Here is a 24,307-nt window from a genome sequence, read left to right on the forward strand (position 1 = left end):
TATTTATTATTTTAATAATTCACAATAATGACTCAGTAATAATTGTTGATTGATTTCTTAATTAAATCATTTTTATACAATGAGTATAAATAAGTAATATGATAATGGAGGGATTTAGTACATTTAATTTTGAGCAGCCGTGCAAATAATTGACTTGATTAACTTTGAAAAATGAAATATTCATTGTCATTATTTATTTGTTGTATTGGACTCTCACAAGCAGCTCTCTACATACCAGACGATCGATTACAGTGGACGGCTAGTGACATTGATTGGCCATGTGAGAGTACGAAAAATTTATATAAAAAATATGGAAAATATGTATCAAAAAATATTATTGCTACTAGAAGTGTCATTTACAAAGATGATGCTATTGTTGTATTACCCAGGTAATTTTTTTCAAATGATATTAAAATAAAATAATTTTTTTAATTAACCAGTGCTAGCACAATGAATAAATAAATCATCTACAATGAGCTATAAATTTCCTTATCTTCTAGGTTCAAATCAGGTGTTCCAATAACTCTTGGAAAAATTCCATTAAAATGTAAGTTCGGTACTCCAACTCTAAGTGCATATCCCTGTTGGTCTTTACAAGAGGAAGGAAATTGTGAGGCTCTGCAAAATGCTGTCGATATCTTCTTGGATCCTCAAGACATTCTTTGGGTGTTAGATACCGGAGTGGTAGACAGTATGGAAGATAATCCAATAAGAAGATGCTCACCGAAAGTTGTAGCATTTAATTTGAAAAATGATAAAGTAAGTAATAAATTTCACCAATGAATATGTCTACATAATTGACTAATTTGATAAAAACTATCTGTTTCCTTACAGATGGTTAAAGTAGTGGATTTAGGTGGTTTAACAACCGAATCGTCTCGTCTTCAATATGTCATCGCTGACTATAGTCTAGATGGACGTTTGTTTCTTTACATAACCGATGCAGCAGCTCGTGCTATTGTCGTGTATGATGTGACGTCTGGTCGTGGATATCGCGTTATTCTACCTGAACAAATAGCTGCGGATAGTTCAACACTAGACGTCTTGTATCCGGCGTTAATTCGTCAACCTGATGGTTCCAATTCTCTTTTCTTCTCTTATCATGGAAGCTCTAGAATCTTCTCAATAGATACAAGACTGCTCCAAAGTGATGGAGTTAATGGAAAAATTGTTGATCTTGGCTCTAAACCAGATACAATGTTTTTCCTGGGAACAGACAATGGAAATGCTTTGTTCTTCAGATACGAAGGAAAATCAGACATTTATCGATGGGACACTAGTACTAACTTTTGTGCGGAAAATTTCTTAAAAGTTTCTTCCGGCAATGATTTCACCTTAGCAACCGAAGTAATTCCTGATTACAGAAGAGGAAGAATGCGTATACTAGAATCCAACTTCCCTGATTTTATTCAGGGTACAGTAGGTTGTGGAATAGAACACTCACTTTCCATTTTATAGATTAATTTTATTCACCTGATCTGTGACTCTTTTAAGGTATTTAAGCAAGTTTCTGTGGAGTATAATTGTCTCATTAGTTCATTTAGACTTCTGTAAACATCATTATTACTGAACTGATGCACATATAAATTAAACCAAAGACTGTTTGCGAATTAATAAACTCCATGAATTTATTTCTATGTTTATTTTCATTGTCATTGAAACTATTTTTGATTTTATTTTTAGCAATGTTACTTAAGATTGCATAACATATATGTGAAAGTAGCATTTTTTGTATCTCACATTATCTCTTTTAAGTCACAATGTTGACTATTTATATAAGTGTTATCAAGCAGAAATAACATACTTACTATTTCACATTATCTCATTTAAATGATCTGAAATGATCATGAAGTCCTTTTTTTGATATATAAAATACTTGGCCCACCATGAAACCACAAACTTCATCATTTTTTAAGATCTTGAAATTAATTTTTTTCTTGAACAATGATACATATAATGATTGATGTAATCAATTATAACAGTTATCTGCTATCTTATTTCTTAATGTGGTTCAAGATTTCCTCATCAGAAAACAAAATTCTTTTTTTTTCTTTTCTTGCCAAGGTGTTATATTACAAAAATGTTGATAGAATTTCATACCTAAGAATCCTATTACTGTTGAATTTAATACTTAATAGAGAAAGTTCAAAATTAACACACTATGATAGCTGATTATGTATTTAAATTTTTTCACAATCAAATTTGCAATTACATGCAGGGAAAAACGTGATATATGAATATTTAACTTCCTATGATTTATAATGGTGCAATAATTTAGAAACATATATACATACGTTACAGATGTAGCTTGTATGATGGTGAAATGCTTTGTTGATATATATCACTTAAATGAGTGAATGGGACTATTATCGCAATGTTTAATGATAATAATTAAACAGATACAATTTAAATGGTGAATGATAATACAACAAATCGAAGATTTACAAATAATTATAAACGTTCCAATCACATGGAATAATTTTTTCAAACTCAATCTCCACAACAAAAAACCACAATTAGGTTTTAACTTTCTAAGACATTGATAGTGATTTTAACTTACAAGGAGGTGTGACATAATTGACGATTGAGTGTTGTAGAATGCCTATTTAAATTTCTATCATTGATCATGTGAACTGTATGCCTAGTATTATCAAACATGTGTGTAGCTTGTGAAGATAAAAAAATGACCCATAAATAACAGAGAGTGAAACTGCATGCATTTTAACAGTGAAATTTTAAAACATTGTCTTTTCCTTTCACTGTTCAGATAAATCATTCGACCCTGATCAAATTCTCTTTAATCTTAGATTGTCTTGATTTTGCATACTTGACCGTTAATTTCGCCACGCGTTCAAGAAACATTTAGATATACAATAGGTTGCTAATTTTCTTATCAGCTACATGTCATATTTTTCACTTTTTCTCATATCATATTATTATTTATATTATATGGATGTAATAATTAACTTACAACAGGAAACTTTGAACTAGTTTTGTGCAATTTTTTTGCAATTTAATTATAGTTTTATGTGATAAATGGGCTAATGAAATGATAAATTGTAACATTTTTATGAATTTTTCACATCATTATTTGATAAAAAAATTTTTATTTTCAATCAATTATGTAAATATCAAAGCAATTTTTGGAATTTAATTATTGAGAAATCATTTTTAATTACACTTGAGATATGATTAAATGTTTATCATTGTAATTACAATTAAAATATGACGGTAATTTAATTCAAGTTAGAATCTAACCTCTATGAATGTTTAGATTAAAAAGATAAACGATAAAATTACTAAGTATAAGGATTAAGATGATTTAACGATAGAGAAGTATGTGTGTTATTAAAAATGTTTGAAAAAATAAAAGTTTACCACTCGTCGTATTACTTTTTTTTTCTAATTGTTTATTCATACAGTAGCATGTTCCATTACTATTTGAATCAAATTAAATGCATAAAGTAATATATAATAGACCTACAACAAACACTTTGAGTTTTACGGATGGATAAAAAAATTACATTTACTTCTATAATTAAATGAAATATACCTTCTTCCTCATGATCTTGTGGTAATTATAATTAAACTATTTTTAATGTAGAGATTCATTGATCATAAACCGAATAGTTTCTTGACTTTTATCTGATTTTTATATAATAAAATAAATTCAAAGAATTGTTCTTAAATCATGAATTCCTGAATTAAACAAAAGGAAGCTTTTATTCAAGACCTACCTCATGATCATTCGAGCAACATTCAAATAAATAAAATTATTTTTTCAAAATCCAAGTCCAGTTACATTTTATTGATAATTCATCAACATTTGTCTCCATACATCTTGTTACTTTTACCCTTCGAAGCAGGGTAAGAATTCAAGCCTTTCTGTTAACCTGAAAAAAACAACATTTTATAACCTTTCGAGCTAATGAATGACTTCTATTTTAAATAAAATATTTTATTAGCACAGTTAATGATAAAATAAATCTAATGTATGTCTAATTGCTCTCATAAATATCACTGATTACAAAAATCATTGTTTTAATTGATTTGTTTGTTATCAAAACTGTTTCCAAATCATAAATTAATTTTATTTATCATACAGAATTGTATAGAAATGGATCTCAGTAGCAAACATCTAATCAAGATATATTAAAAGCAAGAAAAATTAAACTATGCCACAAAAATTCTATTTTTTTGATTCTTTAGAATGAAACTTCAGCAAACTATTACTTCTGTATGTATAACATTATTATGAATCAGTATGAAGGAGTATCTTGAAATAAGCAAGTTATGCCATCATGGGACATGAATATTCGTCATAAAGCCATCAGTGGTAATACACAAAGATAAAAAGCTAAAATATGCAGTTTATCAATTGCGTAAACAGAGCATTCAATATTTAGATCCGGTTTTCTGAATGGTGTAGATATTGTTGTGTGTCATAACATATGTACGTTGGTTTTTTACATAGAGGTCCGGAAACTTTGGTATCAAAGAAATGGGTTTGGCCCGCAGGAACCAGGACGTGAGACTGCGAAAGTAAGAGGAGGACGGTGTTCTCATGACTTTTACACCAAGTTAGTATTATATTGAATGTGCACAATCAAGTATATGTATAGGGAGGGGTTTTGTTAGATCGACTGATTGACCTGTGTTTCTATACTCACTACCCCCCAGTAACCAGTTCAGTCCTATTCAACGATAGAAAAGTGAAACAGTAAAACACTGTACGCAGTGGTGTTGTGAACGCATTCAACAAGTAGTGCCACAATAATTGTTTGATAACAGCTTTGAAATTTGACATCAAATTGTCATTTGGATATCCAACAATGAGGTGATTGATCAACTTTTATTTTGTTATTTTATTTTTAATTCTTTATGTTTCATTGATTAGACCTTTATGACAATTAATTATTCTATTTTGTTTAGAAGTTAAACCTGCTAGAGTTATCAGAAATTGCGAGTGAAAAAATCAGTGATTTATGGAGATATATGTGTGAAAAAAATTTGATATAATGATAATGATCGGAAATATTTTTTTCATAATACTTTAGCATGTCTGATTATACAAATATGATAATATATAGAAAATGATACTTGCAATAAATTGCTAATTATATATAGAATTATATTTATATAATGTTGAAATATTTTTTAAGTTAAAATATCTGTACCACTTGTGGCTATTTCAATCATTTTATTCGGTTTTATTATGAATAATTGTCATTATTATTATTATATCTCTTACTTTAGTGGTTACGAATCAAGTTAAATGCTATTTCATAATAAATTAACTTCATATTGAATAATTACACATCGTACAACTACTTATTAGTTAATTAAATTAACACGAAATAATTATGTTTAAATACTCCGTTATTAAAAAACATAAATAAAATTATGAAATGATAAAAATGTAAGAATGTATGGTTTGTAAAAAAATGTTTTTGAATTCATTGAAAACATTGATCTTCAAATAACTGTGCTAAATTGAAAGTACAAACTAAACTAGTTTTATAAATAAAGCATGTTTTGTGTTTTATTATTGGACTCATTAAAAATCAATCGACTTAGTATATTCATATTTATTACATATATCGGCGTTGAAATACCTTTTCCTTTCGAACAAGCGATTGGTTTTCCAACGGATTATGTGAGGAATGATCGTCTTTCACAATGCAAATGACATTTGATGTCATTCAATATAAGAACAATGTCATTCAATTATTGTTTACATGATTTGAAGGTTTCTTAGCAAATTTAATGTAACGTAATATCATGTCTTCAGCCACTTTCTTTATAAAATTCATGGTCAAGTGAAGGTCTGACGATTTATTACGATTATTATAAAACTAACCTCATGTTTACAAAACTAGAAAGCTCGTATAAGTGGAATGTACTTCCGTTGACCACAGAAAAACAATAACATAAGGGAGTAATATCTGTTTAAATAAATATAACAATAAAAATGGAAAAACATTAAATTGTTACCATTTATGTTCTTTTCTTACTCTATTGAATATTTTTGCCGGACTTGGTGAATTGATATCTTCATGAAATTGAATTGCAAATATTTTTTATGCTAGAGATGATTGATCTGTAAAAATGGTAATTATTTTTGTAGAATTTTTATTGTTTTATTTAAGAATTTTTAACATCTTTCATTTATTACAATTGTAATAAATAAACAATATTAAATATTTTATTTAAATAAAATATTTACCTTAATATACCTTTCGTTTCTTTATTAATTTATTTTATTTCGTGTTCATTAGATTTTATCTAATAGAGAATTTGTTCAAAACGTGTAAATATCAGTTGAACGACAATATTTCTTAACGACAGCAAATTATAGGTGATAATTAAAAATAAAAATACAAATATTATGTAATGCTTAGTAGAGAAATATAATTTCTAAAAGTTGTTTAATGTATCTAGAGTGATCAAAAAATTTTTTGTTCAATTTATAAATATTATTTTAATTAGCAAAAATCACTTTTTTATCTTTAATCAATGGGAAATTCTGAGCAACGCCAAATAAAGGAACGCCATTTTGAATTTGAAAAAAATCAAACTGCTTCAATCGTGAAGTTATTACATTTACAGATAACATGTCTTGTGCACGAAACTTCGTGCGGTTACTAGACAAGCCTTCAGATCAAATGACAGTTTCCATATTTGTTTTCGTGCAAAGAACATGTAGAATGCAACTTCATGCTTCAACTTCGTGTACGTGATAATTTGCCACTTCTGTTATATATTACACAATATGCTCTTTTTCATTATAATTATAACTTAGGTTAAGTCTACTAATTTCTCGAAATGTTAATTATAATTATCAATTATTTAATTTGTAATTTTTAATTATTATTTTTATCTTTATGACAAAGAAATTATTGCTTCAAACTAGTGAAAGATTGGGATATAAAACCAGTTGTGATTTTAGAGCATTTTTAAAAAAAACAAGACTGAAAAAGCTTTGGATTTTTTTGGAGTAACTTGGAGTAGGTCCAGTGCAAAGCAGTGTTTCATATCTTTGCTAATAAACCCATGGGGAACCAGAAGAACAGAGTTTACTCAGTTCTGCTACAATGGAATAAGAAATTGTAACAGATGAATTATGTATATCTACAAGGGAGGAGAAGAACGTTTTTGTTCCAGAAATATTTCAAACTTATTCCAACAATGGTCTAGATGACACCATGCTGAAGAAGAAATTGATAAAGTAATTAACAGGTGTCCACCATTCAGAGATCATGTATCTCTTCTAAAATATATTAAGTGCGATTTAAATTATTTGATTAATTTATAATTAACTTAAAAATACAACTAAAACAATATTGTTGCTGGTCTTTGTTACGATTGACACCACCATCATTATTAATTAATTACACAAACATGTCTCGTGACGATAATTAAGACAAGTCACCGGTATTGTTATTCAATGTATTCCTCTAAAGTTTTTCATCATTGAGGAAAGACAAGATCTGAGAACAATCTGGAATGTTGTTGTAATGAGAAAATCTTTGAATATGTATGAGGTCCAAACACTAAAATACATCTCACACAATCATAGACATGTTTTGAAAGAGAATTCAAACAGATAAAAATTAATGGAGTTGTCACCCGCGTGTTGCACGAAAGTAGCGAAAGGAAAGTGCAAGAAAGGCATAGAAAAACGACTTTCTATGTATTCATATCCTTGAAATCGTTTTTATGTACCTTACACACGACAAGAATATATTGTTTAACATTATTTTAATTAGAAAAAATATATTGTTCACTTCCTTTACATGTTGTAATTTTTAACTTCTTGTAATCATGAAAAGTATTTTTTGTATTCAAGTTGTTTGATTTCTACGTGATATATTCAACAAGGTATACTGTACATTTATAGATTAAAATGAATAATAAATTATATTTATATCAATTATAAATAAAATGATGAATAAGTATTGATATAAAAATTATAACAATGTTTCAGGGAACTTTTGTGGATACTTCTGATATCAGCATCAATCTTCATTGGCCCTTCTATCGGAGAAGTATTGGAAACAGTAGCTCAATGGTCATTCTTAGATTTTGCATTACCTTATGACAGAGAATTCATCAATGCATTTCGTCCAGAGAATACTGTACCAACAGGATTTGAAGCTACTGAGCATCGAGTTTTTGTGAGCATTCCTCGATTACGTTCCGGTGTTCCTGCGACATTAGCATCATTTTCTCGTAACTTACCTCGTGGAAGTAGCCCTCAATTGCAAGCATATCCATCATGGGATTGGCATCAAGCTGGGCGAGGTGATTTCAACTGTTCTGGTTTGATTTCTGTGTATAGGATCCGTATTGATCGATGTAATAGACTATGGGTTGCTGATAGTGGTGTCAATACATCTCTTGAAGATTTTCGACCTGTTTGTCCACCAAAACTTCTGGTGTTTGATCTTCAAACGGATCAATTAGTTCGTCAAATTGTCTTCCCACGACAGGTGTGCATGGAATTATTTTTTTTTAATTTCACTTTTTAATAAAAAAAATGAATAATAGAATGATTTTAGATTAATAATGATTAAAAATGCAGGAATGGAGGAAAAAAATTATTTGAAGAGATTAAAGAAGTTGATATATAATTATGAAGTAAAATAGAAGTTGTACGCCAAGCTTTTTAACATTTTAAAAAAGCTTGTTGGTCTTCATTATCATTATTTAATTGTTGATGTTTATCCAATGATTATAGAATTAATGGAGATTAAAACGGTTTCACTTCCAACTAATAGAAAAAAAACTTTATAAAAACCAACTGTTAGATTGAATATGACTATAAGAAATATGTCTAGCTTGATATTTTATGGATAAAAACTTCCATTAAAAATAATACTTATTCTTTGTAGCACATTATTTATAAACGTACTTTCAATCCATGTTTTTATGGACTTCATGAATTTAAAAAAGTTATTTCTTTATATAAAAACCCATCTAGCAACTCAGAAAGTTTCACTTCAACTATGATAAAAAAGTTAAAGAAATAATTCATCTGTTTAAAGATGTAATAAAAAACAATTACAAATACTTTAACTTGAAATAATGATATTAATAAAAATATTCATCATTAATTAATAATAAATCATTCATTTGTTTTCAGGTCCGTCGTCCAAGTACTCTTTTAACAAATTTGATCATTGATGACACAGAGGCAAAATCTTGTGATGATGTTTTTGTTTATTTAACCGATACCATTGCTGCTGGTAAATAAAATTTATAATATTTATCAGAACTTTAGCAGCATTTTACATGATTTTGAGTACTCAACAGGAATTCAAGTATTCGATGGACGAACTGATAGGAGTTGGAGAGTTTCGCACTCCTCTATGCTTCCCCATCCAGATTACACAAATTATCGGGTGAGAGATTTATTGACTGGAATATTTTTAATGCAATAAGGAATAATTACCAACAATAATATAACATAGTACAGAAAAATATAGAGATAAGTTTATAAGCAGCTTTTTATAGTCGTTTTAGTAATGATAATATAAAACTTACATCTATTGGTTGGGAAAAAATAGAGTCAAGTGATAGTTAATGATCATTAAATTAATATTCAGTTGTAAGAATATCTTATGCAATGTGTGAGAAAACTTGGATTAAAATAGGGTGGAACCAGAAACTATGTATTCATTATTTTTTTTTAACGTTTTTCTTTCTACTTGTTTAACAATATATATATAATTATTCGTAGATTATGTGCAGAGTTCATTGTATATTAACTTTTAATGATACTTTGGTTGATATTTATCACAGCGCCATTTTTTCAATCACATGGTATTTTGGATGTAATAAGTGATATTAATAAATCAATGATATTTTAATTACAGATTGGAACAGACACATTTGAATTAATGGACGGAATAGTTGGCTTTGCATTTTCACCTCGAGAAGGCATAGTTTATTATCAGCCTCTAGCAACAGACCGTATTTTTAGTGTACCAGCATCAGCACTCAAATCAGGACCTCTACCTTTTGGTCAACAACTTCCAGTAACTCTAGTAGGCAAGAAGTCAAGTCAAGGATTGGCATTAGGTGTCGAACCTCGTGACGGCACAATTTACTTTTCTCCTCTCACTGAAACTGCCATTGCCACTTGGAACCCCAGAACTAATAAACAAAGGTAATATGAATGTATGAAATGGGTCTTTTACTTTAATGAACTAATTAAGAACAAACAGAAACTAGCAATTGACATAAATAAGACCCATTAAATAAACTACTAATATCGTTTCTTTAGATCTTTATAAAAAGGTGAAATAAAATATAAATCAATATAATAAATATTTAAAAATTTCTTGATTTAAATGTGACACTAATTACGTGATGTCTAATCTATTTAGTATTAGATGATAATTTCGGCACCTGTACTCATTGAAGTGTAAAATTTTATAACCGGCTGCTGTCATAAATAGCATGCTAGTGATATCACCAACTTTGAAAACCAGGAAAAATTAGTGGTTATTAATTACATAATGATCTCGTGCGATATTTGATAACTCAATCAAGTTTCGTATTCATAAAAATATTCTTTCTTTTCTTTAGATTTGTCTAATGAACTTTTTCTAGTAAAGTTGAACTTCATATTCCGTTATTTATGTTAGAATAATTTTCTGTTCTACTTTCTTTTGCTAAACTAAGCAAATAATATTCTATAATCTACTCAATTATATATAAATTCTAGTTTCGAATGCTTAGATAAAATTGTTTTCTAACATAATCGAGATCAAAGCAGTCTTATTTTTAAAAAATATTTATTGCTCAATAATCAATTTGATTGCTCATATTTTTTTTTTTAAAATAATAATCAGCTTTTCTATGCTCTAAAATTCAATGAAACTATTTCTGTTTCAGAATCATCGCTCGAAGTCCGAAAGACTTACAATTTGTAGCAGAAATCAAACCAGTGGATAGTGATAACGGGAACTTTTGGGTTTTATCAACAAGATTTCAAAAGTTTTACATTCAAAACGTCGACCCGCAGGATATTAATATCCGACTTATGAGAATCAAACCAAATGCTGCAGTAGCACCACCACCACCACAAGCACTCTATCAACTTGGCCTTCATTTCCCTTACAATTTATACAACACATCTTTTTTTCCGGGTTACTTTCATTGAAAAACAAAACATTAGGCAACTAATAGTAAACTAATTAAAATCACTAGCAACTATAGGATTAATAATCATGTTTAAATTCTGAATGTAAATAGAGAGATCACCGATTGCAAATACTAACCGTTCAATTGATCAAGTGTTACTGCAGGTATGGATGATGAATGTAAAATAAAAAGATAAAATGTAAATATTATAATTGACTAACTGATTCCCTATAAAATGATATATTTTTTGAACTCATTTATTAGCATATTTATATATTTTCTTTCAATAAACAATTTCCTTTTGGAAACTTAATTAATTCATATCGGCAATTAATTTCATTATATAAACAACTGTTTAATTCCTTTTACTTAAATAGTTACTTTTAATTACATAAAATCAAATATATAAATGATAAGAAGAAAAAATTGGTATGTTTTTATGAGAATTTAATTATAAGATTATTTCAAAAGAAACGTCAATGTCTGATGACCTTGGCCATGGTTAATAGCAGTTCCAGATTCCAACGTAATATCTTGAACTACTGAAATTTTTTCCCCAGTTATAAGGCATTAGCGCACTAGTTTAATCATTACAGAGAAGGTTGAAATTAGAAAGGTATGAAGAAAGAGAGTTACTACTGTGCTAAGTTAAATGACAGTATTTCGTTGACCATTCAACTGGGTGGATTCACGATAGTTTTGTTGGAATTTATTAGCTACAAAATCAGCCAAGATGAAGGATTAAATAAGATATTATATTCTCATCAAGTTAATTAGATATTTTAAAAGAAATAAAATTCATCAACCAACCGGAAGCATGTCGCCATGCTTTTTCCTCATTTTGAGCTTCTGCTTCATCGCAGTCAATTCAGCTGGAAAATTTAAAACCGTGTATAAGTGGTCATGGATTGATTATCTCTGGGAAAGCGAGACCCAACGAACTTTAGCTATTTTATCTGGTGAATATAATTACACTAAACCAGTTCTAATTGACGTCGATGTCTGGAAAGGTATACTATGTAATTTACTTTAAGCCTCTTGTAGTATAATTGTCAAGTACTTAAAAGATAAGAACATGCTTTGTACTGATATGTTATGTATAGGCGGGAAGATTTTCGTAACCACAATACGAACTGACGGAGTTCCGGCTAGTCTTACAACAATCTCAGGAGTAACAGGACATGGTGGACCCCTTCTATATCCATATCCTAATTGGCGGTGGGCAAGAAAAGGAGATTGCAATGGTATTACTAGTGTATTTCGAGTGGCCGTGAGTTGAAGATAATTATATATTTATTCAACAAAACAGAAACATGTTAACTCTCATGTTGATAAATGATTAATAATCATTGAATGTAAAACATGAGAAAATACCATGTAGAGTAAACAATTTTTTTGTTTTTATTACTTTTAAAATTTTCATAGCATGAATTAAAATTAAACAACAAATTAATTCACGTTGTCTGCTTTCAGATTGATGAATGTGATCGCTTATGGGTCTTGGATACTGGAAAAATAAATGAAAATCACGTTTGTCCAGCTCAATTGCTTGCATTTGACCTTCACACTGATCGTCTCATAAGGCGAGTAAAAATTCCCAAGAGTGTAGCTCAAAATAACTTATCAAAGCATGGACTATTGGTTACCCCGATAATTGAGACAAGTGGCGTGCACTGTTCAAGGACGTATGTAAGTTTATAAAAAGAAAAAGTAGAATGATTTTAAATTATTGATTGAAAATAATTATTTAACATACAATTACGTAGGTTTATATGGCTGACGTGACTGGAAATGGTCTTGTTATTTTTAATGGAACAACAGTCTGGCGTTTAGAGTCTCCAGTATATGCCCCTCAAGAGATAGCAGCTACTGTTACAATTGCAAATGAATCATTTTATCTTGATGATGGTATTCTAGGGATGGCTTTGAGTCCCAAGATGAGGAAGAATTTAAGATATTTAATGTTTCGACCATTGGCTTCTTTTGATATGGTCTCAGTTGAAACAACCAACTTGCAAGAGTCTTATACCGGTGATCCAATCCATTATATGCTAGTATCCAGAGCATTACCTAGTCAAGCAGCAGCTATGGCTTTCTCTACTGAGGGCACGCTTTTTTTCGGGCTCACTCACGATCTTGCAATGGCTTGTTGGCACATCGATAAGCCTATTACAAAAGAAAATATTGTATGAATTTCTTATTTTTTATTAGCATTTTTTTCTTCAATATTTTACTGCAATTTGCATTGAGTTATAACTGGCGAATAAATTTTAATGGTTTATGTAACTATGTTGAACACATTTTTAACAATTATTGGAACATAAATTATACATAATGAAGTGGTAATTACATATAACGATCATTAAAAATTGTTTTAACAACAACATTCACTTATGTTAAAAATGAAACAATTATTTTACAGCTATAATTCAATGCAATGAATTTTTAAAAATTATTTATAATTAATTAATGTAATTAATATTTTTTAGGTAATTCTTGATAAAGATGAGAATGCTTATCAATTTGTAAGTGGAGTCAAAGTAATTCCCTCATGGATTACGAAAAATCATGAAGAAGTTTGGATTGTAACAAATAGATACCAAAAAATAGCACTTGAAACTCAAAATTTCAACGAAATAAACTTTAGAATAATGGCTAGTAGTGTAGATAAATTAGTTGATAATACAAACTGTAGTCCTTTACTAGGATATAATTTTATTAAGAGTTATGATATTCATTTTTGAGAATAATTGTTAATTAATATTTTAAAATAACTTAAAGTATTTTTCAAAACAACATATAAAGTTGTTTCATCGATAAATAAACTCAATCATTTGAAGACTGTGACTAATATAATAACATAAATAAACGAAAACGAAGTTAAATGTAAGAAAATTTCTCTAGTTTCGTCATTTGCATAATGTCACGCTTCTATAGTTTTGTCGTAACGTCAATGATCTCAAATACAGTTCCTACCAAAAAAATTATTGGCTTAGATGAATATACTTTCACTAGAGTAACTTGGTGTCCATCAGTCTTCCTAATCTGTTATGTTAGTTTACATGTAAACCAGTTTCAGAAAAGTCATGTTTATTTTTATCCGAGTTTATTGTAGTATGAAAGATAAAATTTCAAATTTACAAAGAGAAATGATTTAATAATTTTTGTCTTAATTTGCATTCGTTTAGTAGCGGTACTTTTTGATTAAGTCTAATGTATCACGCGAGTGAGAATATGGAAAGGAAGTTAAATTTTACAAGTGATCGAGAAGAAATAATAATAAAATAGAATGCACTTTCTTTTTATTATAATTTAACAAATTCTATTCGTGTAATAAGTAATTTATGAATAATATTAATAAACAGTTTTAATATATTAAATTATATTAATATATTTATGTGATTAAAAAGAATAAAAGCATTATAATTAATAATAAAATTCATAATGGATATATTTAAAAAAATTATCCAGTGGCCTTGATATAATGTGAATTCAGTAAGAGATTTCTTCGTAGAGAAATTGCAGACTGACCTCTTTTATCACTCACATTATAATTCCATTAGTTTGAAAACCGAATGTAAATAATCATTAGATAATTTTCTATAGGATCCTTAAGAACAAGGAAAATGTTAAAAATAATAATAGGCCAGCGGTCATATAAATATTAAGTATAAAATTAATTAAATAATGACTGTAATTAGAACACATTTTTCCGCTTTTCTTTCACTTGCACGTGGCCATAATTTACTCGCGTAATTGTTACGGCCCGTAAGTTTAATCCGTCTGGAGTTCCACTAACACTTTCCTTAAGTAAATTAAACAAGACCAAGTAGGAATAGTGATTTCCTTCAGTGTAAATCGGGTCGAGAAGTAGTCAGTGTTTTTTCGCATTTATAGTGATGTGCATCTCTGAGTAAAGACATGTCGATTCATCGAATATACGATGAGAGTAAAAAATAGTTGAGTTGATTAATTAAAAATGGGAAGAAGAAGAGACAGAAGCTATGAAAGTTTTGATGACAGTTTTGAATTTGACCGGTCCGATGAATCTTCTTGGGAGTCTCCGTTTTTTAAACACTCAAAAGATTCACTGTGGAGACGAGAGTCTTTCACTCAATACAATTTCCATGGTTACAATGAAATTCGTAAGTTAATGATCTTCTCTTTTTATCTGAAATTAAATTAAAAAATAACTTTTGAAGATTATAATGTTTATTAAATGACATATTAAAATTTTTCATTTCCTTCATCCTTACTATACGTTATAAAGTTAGTATGATATTTAATAAAATTATATAGTTTTTGTTAATTAACACAAAAAAATTTGTAGATTGATTATAATTAAAAATATAAATAAATAAGTATTATATTAATTCGAAAATAATTTAAGTTCGTTCAGTGAAAGGCTACTTGATACATCTTAGAAGAATTATTTTTTATCTGTCTTGAATATATTAATTGCACATACATCTCAGTGATTTTCGGAGCAGTAAATTAGTAAGTACGGTGTTATTATTATTAAAGTACAGCATTGTACTCGTTAATTTTAAAAGCATATCTCTCCTTATTTAGATTAATCAGAAATTATCACATATATGTATTAATGTCTTCCTTTGCATACAATTAAATTTAAAAAAGGTACACACAGTGTGGTAAATTACAGTAAAGTATTTAAATTTCATTTCCAGTTTCAAATACTATTCAAATAATTACCAACATTCATCATGAGAAATTAAATTTTTTAATTAAGAAAAAAAGAAATGTCATTTCGCATGGGTTTTATTGCTTTAGAATTTAATAGTTAAGCTTGTATTAAAAAATAAATCAATATTTTTATTTTTTATGAAACATAACATCAATTAACAGCTTAAATGATTGACATATGCCGGCCAATAACTAACACTTGTATGTGTTTATTAAAATTAATATAAATTATATCATGAAGTAATATTGAAGCGTAATAGTATCTACTATTAGTTATGCACTAACAACCCATGTCACTACTTCATTGGTATATTATTAACTTTTATAATTTATTGAATTATGAAGTAGTGATGAAGTACAAAATTGAAGTGCATTAATCTACGTAATTTGATCGAGATAATTTATTACCATATAATGGAGCTGTTATCATGTTAATGACATCGAGAAATACAAATCTAATTTTTAAAATGATTAATAGTATATATATTATGATTACCTTTGTATGAAATAAAATGGAATATGACGTGCTTTAATGTTCACATAAATATTAGAAAAATTTTTTTATTTCTTTACTATTCCAAGAACTCACCACGTCCATCACGATAGCAGTCAATAGAACGTTGAAGCTTTATCACGCAAGGATTGCTACCCTTTCATGTCAAAACTTTTTCTATAATGAGTAGTTAATAATAAAATAAACAATAGCAAATTATTTTGTTTAAAAAAAATTAATTAAATAAAACAGTTTATAATTTATTCTACACACCATTACCCCTTGAACAATATATTATCTGAATGTGCTAAGTATTGTAGGTTATATGGTGTAAAAAATGCATTAGAAAATTTTCCGAATAATGTAATTTGTTTTAATGAATACAGAAATAAAAGATGAGATAAATATACATAATAACCATAATTGACTTAGTATATTTCAAATGCAAAATAGAAAAAAAAAAATAAAATTCATGGATATTCATCAGCTTCAACCTTTTTATTTTTTTTAATGTATATGTATATTTATATGCTACTTGTTATATTGAGTGAATTTATTGTCGACAATTATATCCGCTATATTATCCACCACACACCTAAATAACGAGTTGCAAGGAAATGGCAGAGACACTTCCGTTAAAGAAATTAAACAAATAGCAAAAGTACATTGACAGTTTAAAAGAAACGAGGAAATAGAATAAGAATTTTTAGCATTTATTTGTGGTATCCCACACTTGTGAAAATATATCTTGAAGTCTATAAACCTTAGATCTAGTGACCTATCAACGGAAAGACGAGTGTAAGAGAGGATTTCCTTTCGTGTATAAAAACCAAGTAGAAGGGGATACAACTCTTACTCTCAGACATGTTCAACCTGAATAGAATGCAGTGATATCAGAATTGTATGACATACGGTTGGATCCGAAACATTCCCTGGATACGTGTGATTGAAAGCCATATAATTAATCCATTGATTAAGTGACTTGATAATTATATATTTGCATCAATTTAATTAAATTCATTTAGCCTTAGTGACATCAGTAGCTAAAATGATTCAGGGTAATTAAGTTATTAAAAACTATAGTATAAAACACTAGTCTTAATTGCTTACTTAATTAATTACTAGACCTATAAAAGTCTGAATCATCTGTATTTTTGTTCAGGTATCACCAATGTCGTCCCGTTGCTGATGTCAATGACTCTATTAGGACTCAAGGAATTTAGCGCTCAAAGCAATCCCAACTTGCAGATTTCACAAGAACTTGAACCACCAATAGGATACAATAAAGAACCCGAAACTACTTATAAAGTGGTATGATATACTTTATTAAATTTTATTTAAAAAGGAAATTGAATGTCGGTTTGTTTAATTACTTTAATGAGGTTTTAAATTCTTTTCCTATTTTACCAGTGTATCAACTTGTATTTGCTTGCAAATTATTTTCGAAAAAAGACTTTTTTTCCTGACTAATTGATGTTTCGTAATTTATAAAAAGATACTTTTTTTTATTTTAGTTACGTTTAAATGTAAAGTTATAAACAAAAGATTAACAAAGAATTAAATTTAATCGTAGGTTGGATTGCATCTGATATAATCATGTTGTTAAAAATGCACATATATTTCTTTTGATAAATTTATTATTACTTTGTTAAATATTATTTTAATGAGTCATATAAAAAAAGATTGGAATAAGTATTTATACAATAATTTCTGAGACGTTAGAAATTGAATTCGTTCACGCGATATTCCAATAAAAATAAATTACGTTGAAAAAAATACGATTTATATAAGTTGGATATAAATAAAAATTTTTTTCAGCAATTAAATTATGATTTTTTCAACTTTTTAATAAAATAGTACAGATAAATAACAGTTTGTTACCGGGGAGTAATTATCTACAAAAGTTTATATTAAAAAATTTAAATAAATGCAGTTTTAATGTTAACATAGATCATAAAAATATACAATTATTTTCTTCGCTTCATTTTATCATTTCATAATTTAACATAGAAAGCTGGTTCACAACTAAATTCAAGTTCACCAATTAAATATCATCACAACTCTATCCACAATATCCTCATGTTGCTAAGAATAAAGAAACTACAACTTTTCCACAAGTTTCTACGGTTTAATATTTGTAATTTCATCTATTTTTTATAACTTAACTGAAAATCTTAATATTTTTTTTACCTTCAAAGTGCCACTATTAATGCATAACATAGTCCAACGACAAAAAAAAAACAAAACAAGACAAGCTTGTTTTTAAATTAGAATTTTAATGTACCTCATTCCAGTGTGCTTGTAATCATTTATAATAATTGTAGTATGCATACTGTTTCTTAGTTAATAGATAATCCATAAGTTGATACCTAATTATAGGCCTCTACGAGTTCACTGAACGCTGACATACTGAATGCAATGAGATCTGGTCGATTATATGAAACAATTAATCATCAACAATCAATACTCCAGAATAAAACACCAATAAGTTTTAACTATAATAATATAATCATACCAAGTGCAGATTTTGAGCCACCCCTAGATGATCTCCCTGAAGAACAAAGTCCAGGTGCAGCAATGGAATTGGTACTTTCCAATATTTTAATTTTTTCTTGAAAATCATCTAAATACATTACCATCTGATAAATTAGTAATTTGAGAAAACAATTACAGATTTATGCTTGGAAAACTGTGGACTTTGAATTTGAAAGTGAAAATGACAGAGAGTTAGCAAAATTTGAGGAAAGATATATCCCGGAAAATAATCTTCCTCTAGGGCTTGAAGTTTGGAGGAACAAAGTATTTATCACTCTTCCAAAGTGGAGATCAGGAGTGCCAGCAACGTTGACTTCTGTGCCTCGATATTCAAAGACAAAAAGTCCCAAGCTTCGGCCGTATCCTAGCTGGGGATGGCATCGTCAAGGTGAAATGATCAATGAATATTTAAAACTTATTTTCCGTTTATCTTTCATAAAAAAATATCTCTTCATATGAATAATTGTTTTTTAATAAAAACTCCTTTTAGTAGAATGGGGTAAATTATTTGCAACTTATTAACACGCTATAGGCATGATTATTAATATTTTTCTTCTCATTCTGAATAATTTATTTCATATTTTCTCACTCAGAGAATATTTAATTCTGATAATTTTGAAATTCACTCTACTTATATTTTTTAATAATTTTATTCATGAACTTGACGATAAAATTAAAGAACATTATAATCTATTTCTTAATAATTGATGATATTTTCACAGATTCCTGCAACGGAATGACATCTGTTTTTCGGATTCAAGTTGACGAATGTGATCGTTTATGGGTGTTAGACTCTGGCACAGTGAATTTAACCAAAACTCCACAACAAATTTGTCCTCCAGCCATTTTTATCTTTGATCTGAGAACAGATAGATTGCTAAGAAGATATCAACTACCAGAGGAGCAAGTGAAACAAGACTCTCTCTGGTCAAACATAGTAGTTGATATACGTGATGGAAACTGTGATTATGCAAGAGCTTATTTATCAGATGTGTGGCGGTTTGGAATGGTTATTTACGACTTATTTAGCGATTCTTCATTCCGAATACAGCATCATTTTTTCTTTCCGGATCCTCTTTCTTCAAGATATGACCTTCATGGTCTTCGATTCCACTGGATGGACGGGATCTTCAGTTTAGCATTGAGCCCAATTGATATCAACAATGACCGGACGTTATTTTTTCATCCAATGTCCAGCTTTCGTGAATTCGCAGTGTCAACATCACTCTTAATTGATAAAGAATCTGTAGATGCTAATATAGAAAGCTTTGTGCCTGTTGGTAAACCAAGAGCAAAAGATTTTGGCCACTCCTCTGGTGCTGCAATAGATCGAAATGGTGTCATGTTTTTTGATATGGTTACCAGAGATTCAGTATGGTGCTGGGACACTAGAAAAGAATACTTACCTCAGAATTTAGGACTCGTTGGAGTCAGTAATGAAACTCTTATCTTCCCAAATGACTTGAGAATGGATAATGAAGAGCGACAGAGTTTTTGGACCATTTCGAACAAGCTGCCAATATTTTTATACGGAGTTTGGAATCCGGAAGATATTAATTTTCGAGTTTATCGGGCTTATGTTGATAACGCGGTGAAAGGCACAATTTGCGACCCCGATTACTTAGTTTCAGAATCTGAAAATATTTATGATGAGACTTGTTGATAATTAATTTTAATAAAATATTTTTTTAAATTTGTTTCTTTCAATCATTTCAAAATTCAATCCATGAACTATAGAATTAATTGACTAGATGTTGAAGGAGATATTAAATCATTAGCTTGAAATTCTGACATGTTGCTTTGATTACTAAAATCACTTAAGCTATCTTGTTTTTTAATGTATTTTGAAAAATAATCCCCAGTAGAATAAGCCTCATTAGACCAATCACTATCATCATTATCATCATCATCGAAATAATGAATTTTTTTTTCCCTTCCAACATGCAAAAAATTATTTCTATTGTTTATTATTGTGTCATTAGTATCTTGAATTACAGTTAGATCTTCACAGCCATGAATATTTGTTACTTCCTTTGCATCTTTATTGAATAATTCATTCTTATTATTTTCATGTATTGTTTTCCAATTTTTCAAATAATCCTCCCCAAAATCTACTTCTTGGGTTGAAGGATAATTAAATAAGTTATAGGTCATGGCTTCGATGCGAGCTGTTTTTATAATCTCATGAAAAACATTAGGAATTTGTTCTGATATGGAATAAAAATCTGATGATGCTGGTCCTAAATAAAATCCTCGAACATTTTCATGAGGATCAAAAGAAAAAGCACTTTGCAATAAAGGAATAGTATCATATTCATCAATAATATCAGTTGCTAATAATTCTGATTCTAAATTTATTTTCTTGGATCTATTAGAATAACCTAAATTATTAAGAGGAAATGTCCAATCAATATTAAAAATTTTTGTTTTTAAATCGATTAAATCTTTTGAACTTTGAACTACTCGAGTTGCTGAGATATTTTTGTCAATACTTGAATCATTTTTGTCTGTAGCTTCGAAAATACTCATTTTATTCCTGTCCATTTTTGTTGACATTAATTGATTATGTGATGAATTCATTAACAATAATCCAGGAATATTTCTACTTGCTCTTGAGCGATCTAACTTACGTCCTACTTGAAAATCATCAAATGTTTCACGAAAACTTTCAAATGTCTTTGAATTATCTGCCATTTTTTTAGAAGTATTAATTTTAAATTTATCCGACGTTGAAGCTTCTATTGTATTTAAACTCATTTTATCTTTTTCTTCTTTGTATTTCCATAACGTCATTGCATTATAAACTTTCAAGGCTTCCAATTCTTTCTTTTCTCGATCTTGAATTGTTTCACGCGTATTGTCTTTCCTAGACAAATCCATCAGCATATGCAGATAATATGAATTATATTGTGATGAAGGTAATTCATTTGAAGAAGTTTGTGTTGTACTTGTCTTATAAGAATTATTTTTAGCTGTCTGAGTCTCTATATTTTTCATACTTATTTTAGGAATATTATTTTTATCTCTTTTGAACTTTGATTCAATCTGTAAGAATACTATTGTCATTAAATCATTCAAAATTTGCCAGCATTCCTTCTGTATTTCTTGTTTCTTTTGTTCATTAATTTCATCGTCCAGTTCATCCTCTGATGATGACCATTGACAACACTTTTCATCATAAGTTATTCCAATGTCATATTCAGTTTCTGATTCTTTCATTTCAACACTTTTGTAAGATCTTAGCATACTTTCCAAGTTCCAATGTCTAGACCACTCTGAATGATTTCCTTCTATATTATCTTTACTGTATGTCTTAGCTCTTGATGGATGGATATTAAAACTTTCTTCAGGTGATGTAATAACATTCTTTTCACCTGTATCAGATAAACAAACGCAAGTCGAAGTTTTACTATCAACGTCATCACTTTCATGTTCTATAACATGAATTACTTCGGATACAGAATCATCAGAAAATTTATCATCAAATTCATATTTGGATAATGAAAATTCATCGGTGACATTATTTGTAAAATCCAAAACTTTTAAAACTTTATTAACTGGAGAAAATTGTAAATCATCAGTGATATTTGAGTTACGTTTGCTATCAAACTGATGATTTTTTAATGATGATATTGCAGTCAAGGACTTGGATTCTTTTATTGTTTGCTTATCATCAGAATCAGCTAGAGAATCAGTATGTAGATAATTTAGGTCTGGAAGACTTAGAATCATTCGTTTCTTATAAGCATCTTCATCTAACTTTGAACGCTGCATACTCATTCCTATCATGACATTGAAAGGAGTAGATAAAGTTGTCAACCTGTTCTTTCTTTTGTCATTCTTTTTATCTCTCTCCTTGAGTTTAATATAAAGAGCATTTATAGCATTCCAATTGTGAGCTGCTAAAGCTATAGACGAAATATTTCAAAGTTAAAAATAAAATCATGCAAAAAAACTGTTTTAATTTTAATTTAAATATGTTACCCATTGTAATTATTTTTTCAAAAACAGCTGTGCTAAATAGAAAACCTGAAAGATTCCCTTCTAAGTAGAGTAGAATAATTACAAACAGAACGATTGATTCCAGAATAAAATTTTTAAAGGCGCTCATTGTTAACCAAGGAAGTAGCATTTTTTCTTGACTCCAAGTGATGATTGAATAGAAATTAGCGATGTAGGAGATAGTGTACAAATGGGTAATGATTATTCGTGACATTACGACCCAGGATAAAACTAGAAAAGTGATAAATTAATAATATCAATGTTAGATAATATCTTGTAAAATATGTGAACATGAAATCTTTGTAATAGAAATGATTTATGTGATAGATATTAAATTCGAACTCGTTTCACCAGTATTTGTGCAATTGAGATTCAATCATCAGACTAGTTCCTTTTCTTGTAAGAATATAAGCTATAATTTATCGTTTTTTAATCATTCTTTTACGTTTTTATCTGCTATTTCATGTGATCGGAGTTGATTATTTTTACATATGTAAGTGGGAGTATAATTAAGAGTGAAAACTCACTCACAATTTAATCGACATGTCGAAGTCGATATATTTAAATTTATCGATTGCTAGGTTAGAAAATTAATGTACATATGTGAACACCTTGAAGGGTTTCGAAAGATTAAAAAAGCATGATAAATATTGATTAATCTAACTATTTATACAAGAATTATAAGTGTTTGGTGAAATCAAAGATAAACTTGATGATAACTATAGGTTATAACGAACCCATCTTTATGTATTGTTCAAGATAACTATCTGTTTTTTTTTGACATATTGTAGTTTTCCAAATGGTATCGATTTTGTTAGCCCAATCAAATGATCCCCACTCCCATAAACTATTGGCCTGGAAAATATGTTGGGAATAAAATTATTACTCAAGTGTAATTTATTTGTTTTTCATCAATTGCACTTACCACATCAAAAAGAGTCATTATCAGAAGCTCACTCCGAAATGATACGCCACATAGATAACAACAGATTTTGAGAGTAATAGAAAAACAAAGGGTTACAATTTTTATCGCCAGTTTATTTTTATTTTTATTCACTTCTTTGATAGATTTTTAAACATATTGTGTTAAAATATTCATCTAAAATTTCTTTACAAAAACTAATCTATTGATAGTATAATGAGTGGCCTAAAGAAAAAACAAAAGATAAAGAATTTTAATAAAATTAATTTCTTTGATTATTAATTATTTAATTTTATAATCATATTTTTAATATATTTTAATAAATTTTGATAAATATAACCTTTTTTTTTTACAGAGTGACAAATTTTTATAGAGTCCTTCTAGACGAGTTGATTAGTTTTATATGTGAAGTGAGCAGTTTTGGAGTATTAAAAAGAAAAACAAAAATAAATAGAATCCCAGAATATTTTTTTAAATATTATAATTTATTTTAAACAATG

At 28.5% G+C, this 24,307-nt stretch overlaps 4 protein-coding genes and 1 long non-coding RNA gene across 9 annotated transcripts; 3 read left to right on the plus strand and 2 right to left on the minus strand.

Annotated features, from left to right (window-relative positions):
• The first annotated feature begins 96 nt into the window (after window positions 1-96).
• LOC118067317 (uncharacterized) lies at window positions 97-11,407 on the plus strand. The gene is given in 8 exon segments (XM_035083984.1): window positions 97-389; window positions 501-759; window positions 835-1,480; window positions 8,017-8,492; window positions 9,146-9,248; window positions 9,316-9,404; window positions 9,879-10,171; window positions 10,903-11,407. Coding segments are annotated over 8 exon segments (2,352 nt in total). The 5' UTR covers window positions 97-171; the 3' UTR covers window positions 11,171-11,407.
• LOC118067318 (uncharacterized) lies at window positions 3,354-6,541 on the minus strand. 2 transcript variants are annotated; one of them, XR_004690366.1, is made up of 4 exons: window positions 6,227-6,541; window positions 6,015-6,100; window positions 3,738-3,893; window positions 3,354-3,645 (listed from the first exon to the last, which is right to left on the minus strand). It is a non-coding gene; the product is annotated as an uncharacterized lncRNA (long non-coding RNA). The 2 variants fall into 2 exon arrangements; XR_004690367.1 differs by having other exon boundaries at window positions 5,995-6,100.
• A 418-nt stretch (window positions 11,408-11,825) lies between the features above and the next one.
• Window positions 11,826-14,015, plus strand: LOC118067320 (major royal jelly protein 1-like). Its single transcript, XM_035083985.1, has 6 exons — window positions 11,826-12,161; window positions 12,255-12,421; window positions 12,625-12,840; window positions 12,918-13,337; window positions 13,641-13,875; window positions 13,933-14,015. Exons 1-6 carry the CDS (start codon window positions 11,969-11,971, stop codon window positions 14,013-14,015), a joined length of 1,314 nt encoding a protein of 437 aa, XP_034939876.1. The 5' UTR covers window positions 11,826-11,968.
• An 854-nt stretch (window positions 14,016-14,869) lies between these two features.
• On the plus strand, window positions 14,870-20,579 carry LOC118067314 (protein yellow-like). Of its 2 annotated transcripts, none has more exons than XM_035083979.1 (5): window positions 14,870-15,296; window positions 17,511-17,659; window positions 18,728-18,934; window positions 19,022-19,271; window positions 19,606-20,579. In XM_035083979.1, the coding sequence occupies exons 1-5, from the start codon at window positions 15,131-15,133 to the stop codon at window positions 20,544-20,546; spliced, it is 1,713 nt and encodes a 570-aa protein (XP_034939870.1). In that variant the 5' UTR covers window positions 14,870-15,130; the 3' UTR covers window positions 20,547-20,579. The 2 variants fall into 2 exon arrangements, with proteins under 2 accessions (XP_034939870.1, XP_034939871.1); XM_035083980.1 differs by lacking the exon at window positions 14,870-15,296 and adding an exon at window positions 17,231-17,406.
• Window positions 20,497-24,215, minus strand: LOC118067313 (uncharacterized). 3 transcript variants are annotated; one of them, XM_035083975.1, is made up of 5 exons: window positions 24,148-24,215; window positions 23,811-24,032; window positions 23,623-23,740; window positions 22,868-23,116; window positions 20,497-22,791 (listed from the first exon to the last, which is right to left on the minus strand). In XM_035083975.1, the coding sequence occupies exons 2-5, from the start codon at window positions 23,826-23,828 to the stop codon at window positions 20,615-20,617; spliced, it is 2,562 nt and encodes an 853-aa protein (XP_034939866.1). In that variant the 5' UTR covers window positions 23,829-24,032; window positions 24,148-24,215; the 3' UTR covers window positions 20,497-20,614. The 3 variants fall into 3 exon arrangements, with proteins under 3 accessions (XP_034939866.1, XP_034939868.1, XP_034939867.1); XM_035083977.1 differs by lacking the exons at window positions 23,811-24,032; window positions 24,148-24,215 and having other exon boundaries at window positions 23,417-23,626; XM_035083976.1 differs by lacking the exons at window positions 23,811-24,032; window positions 24,148-24,215 and having other exon boundaries at window positions 23,413-23,626.
• Window positions 24,216-24,307: the final 92 nt, after the last annotated feature.

The sequence above is a fragment of the Chelonus insularis genome, unplaced genomic scaffold, assembly GCF_013357705.1.
Source record: "Chelonus insularis isolate UGA/USDA-ARS -01 unplaced genomic scaffold, ASM1335770v1 contig_378_pilon, whole genome shotgun sequence".
NCBI classification, from domain to species: Eukaryota; Metazoa; Arthropoda; class Insecta; order Hymenoptera; family Braconidae; genus Chelonus; species Chelonus insularis.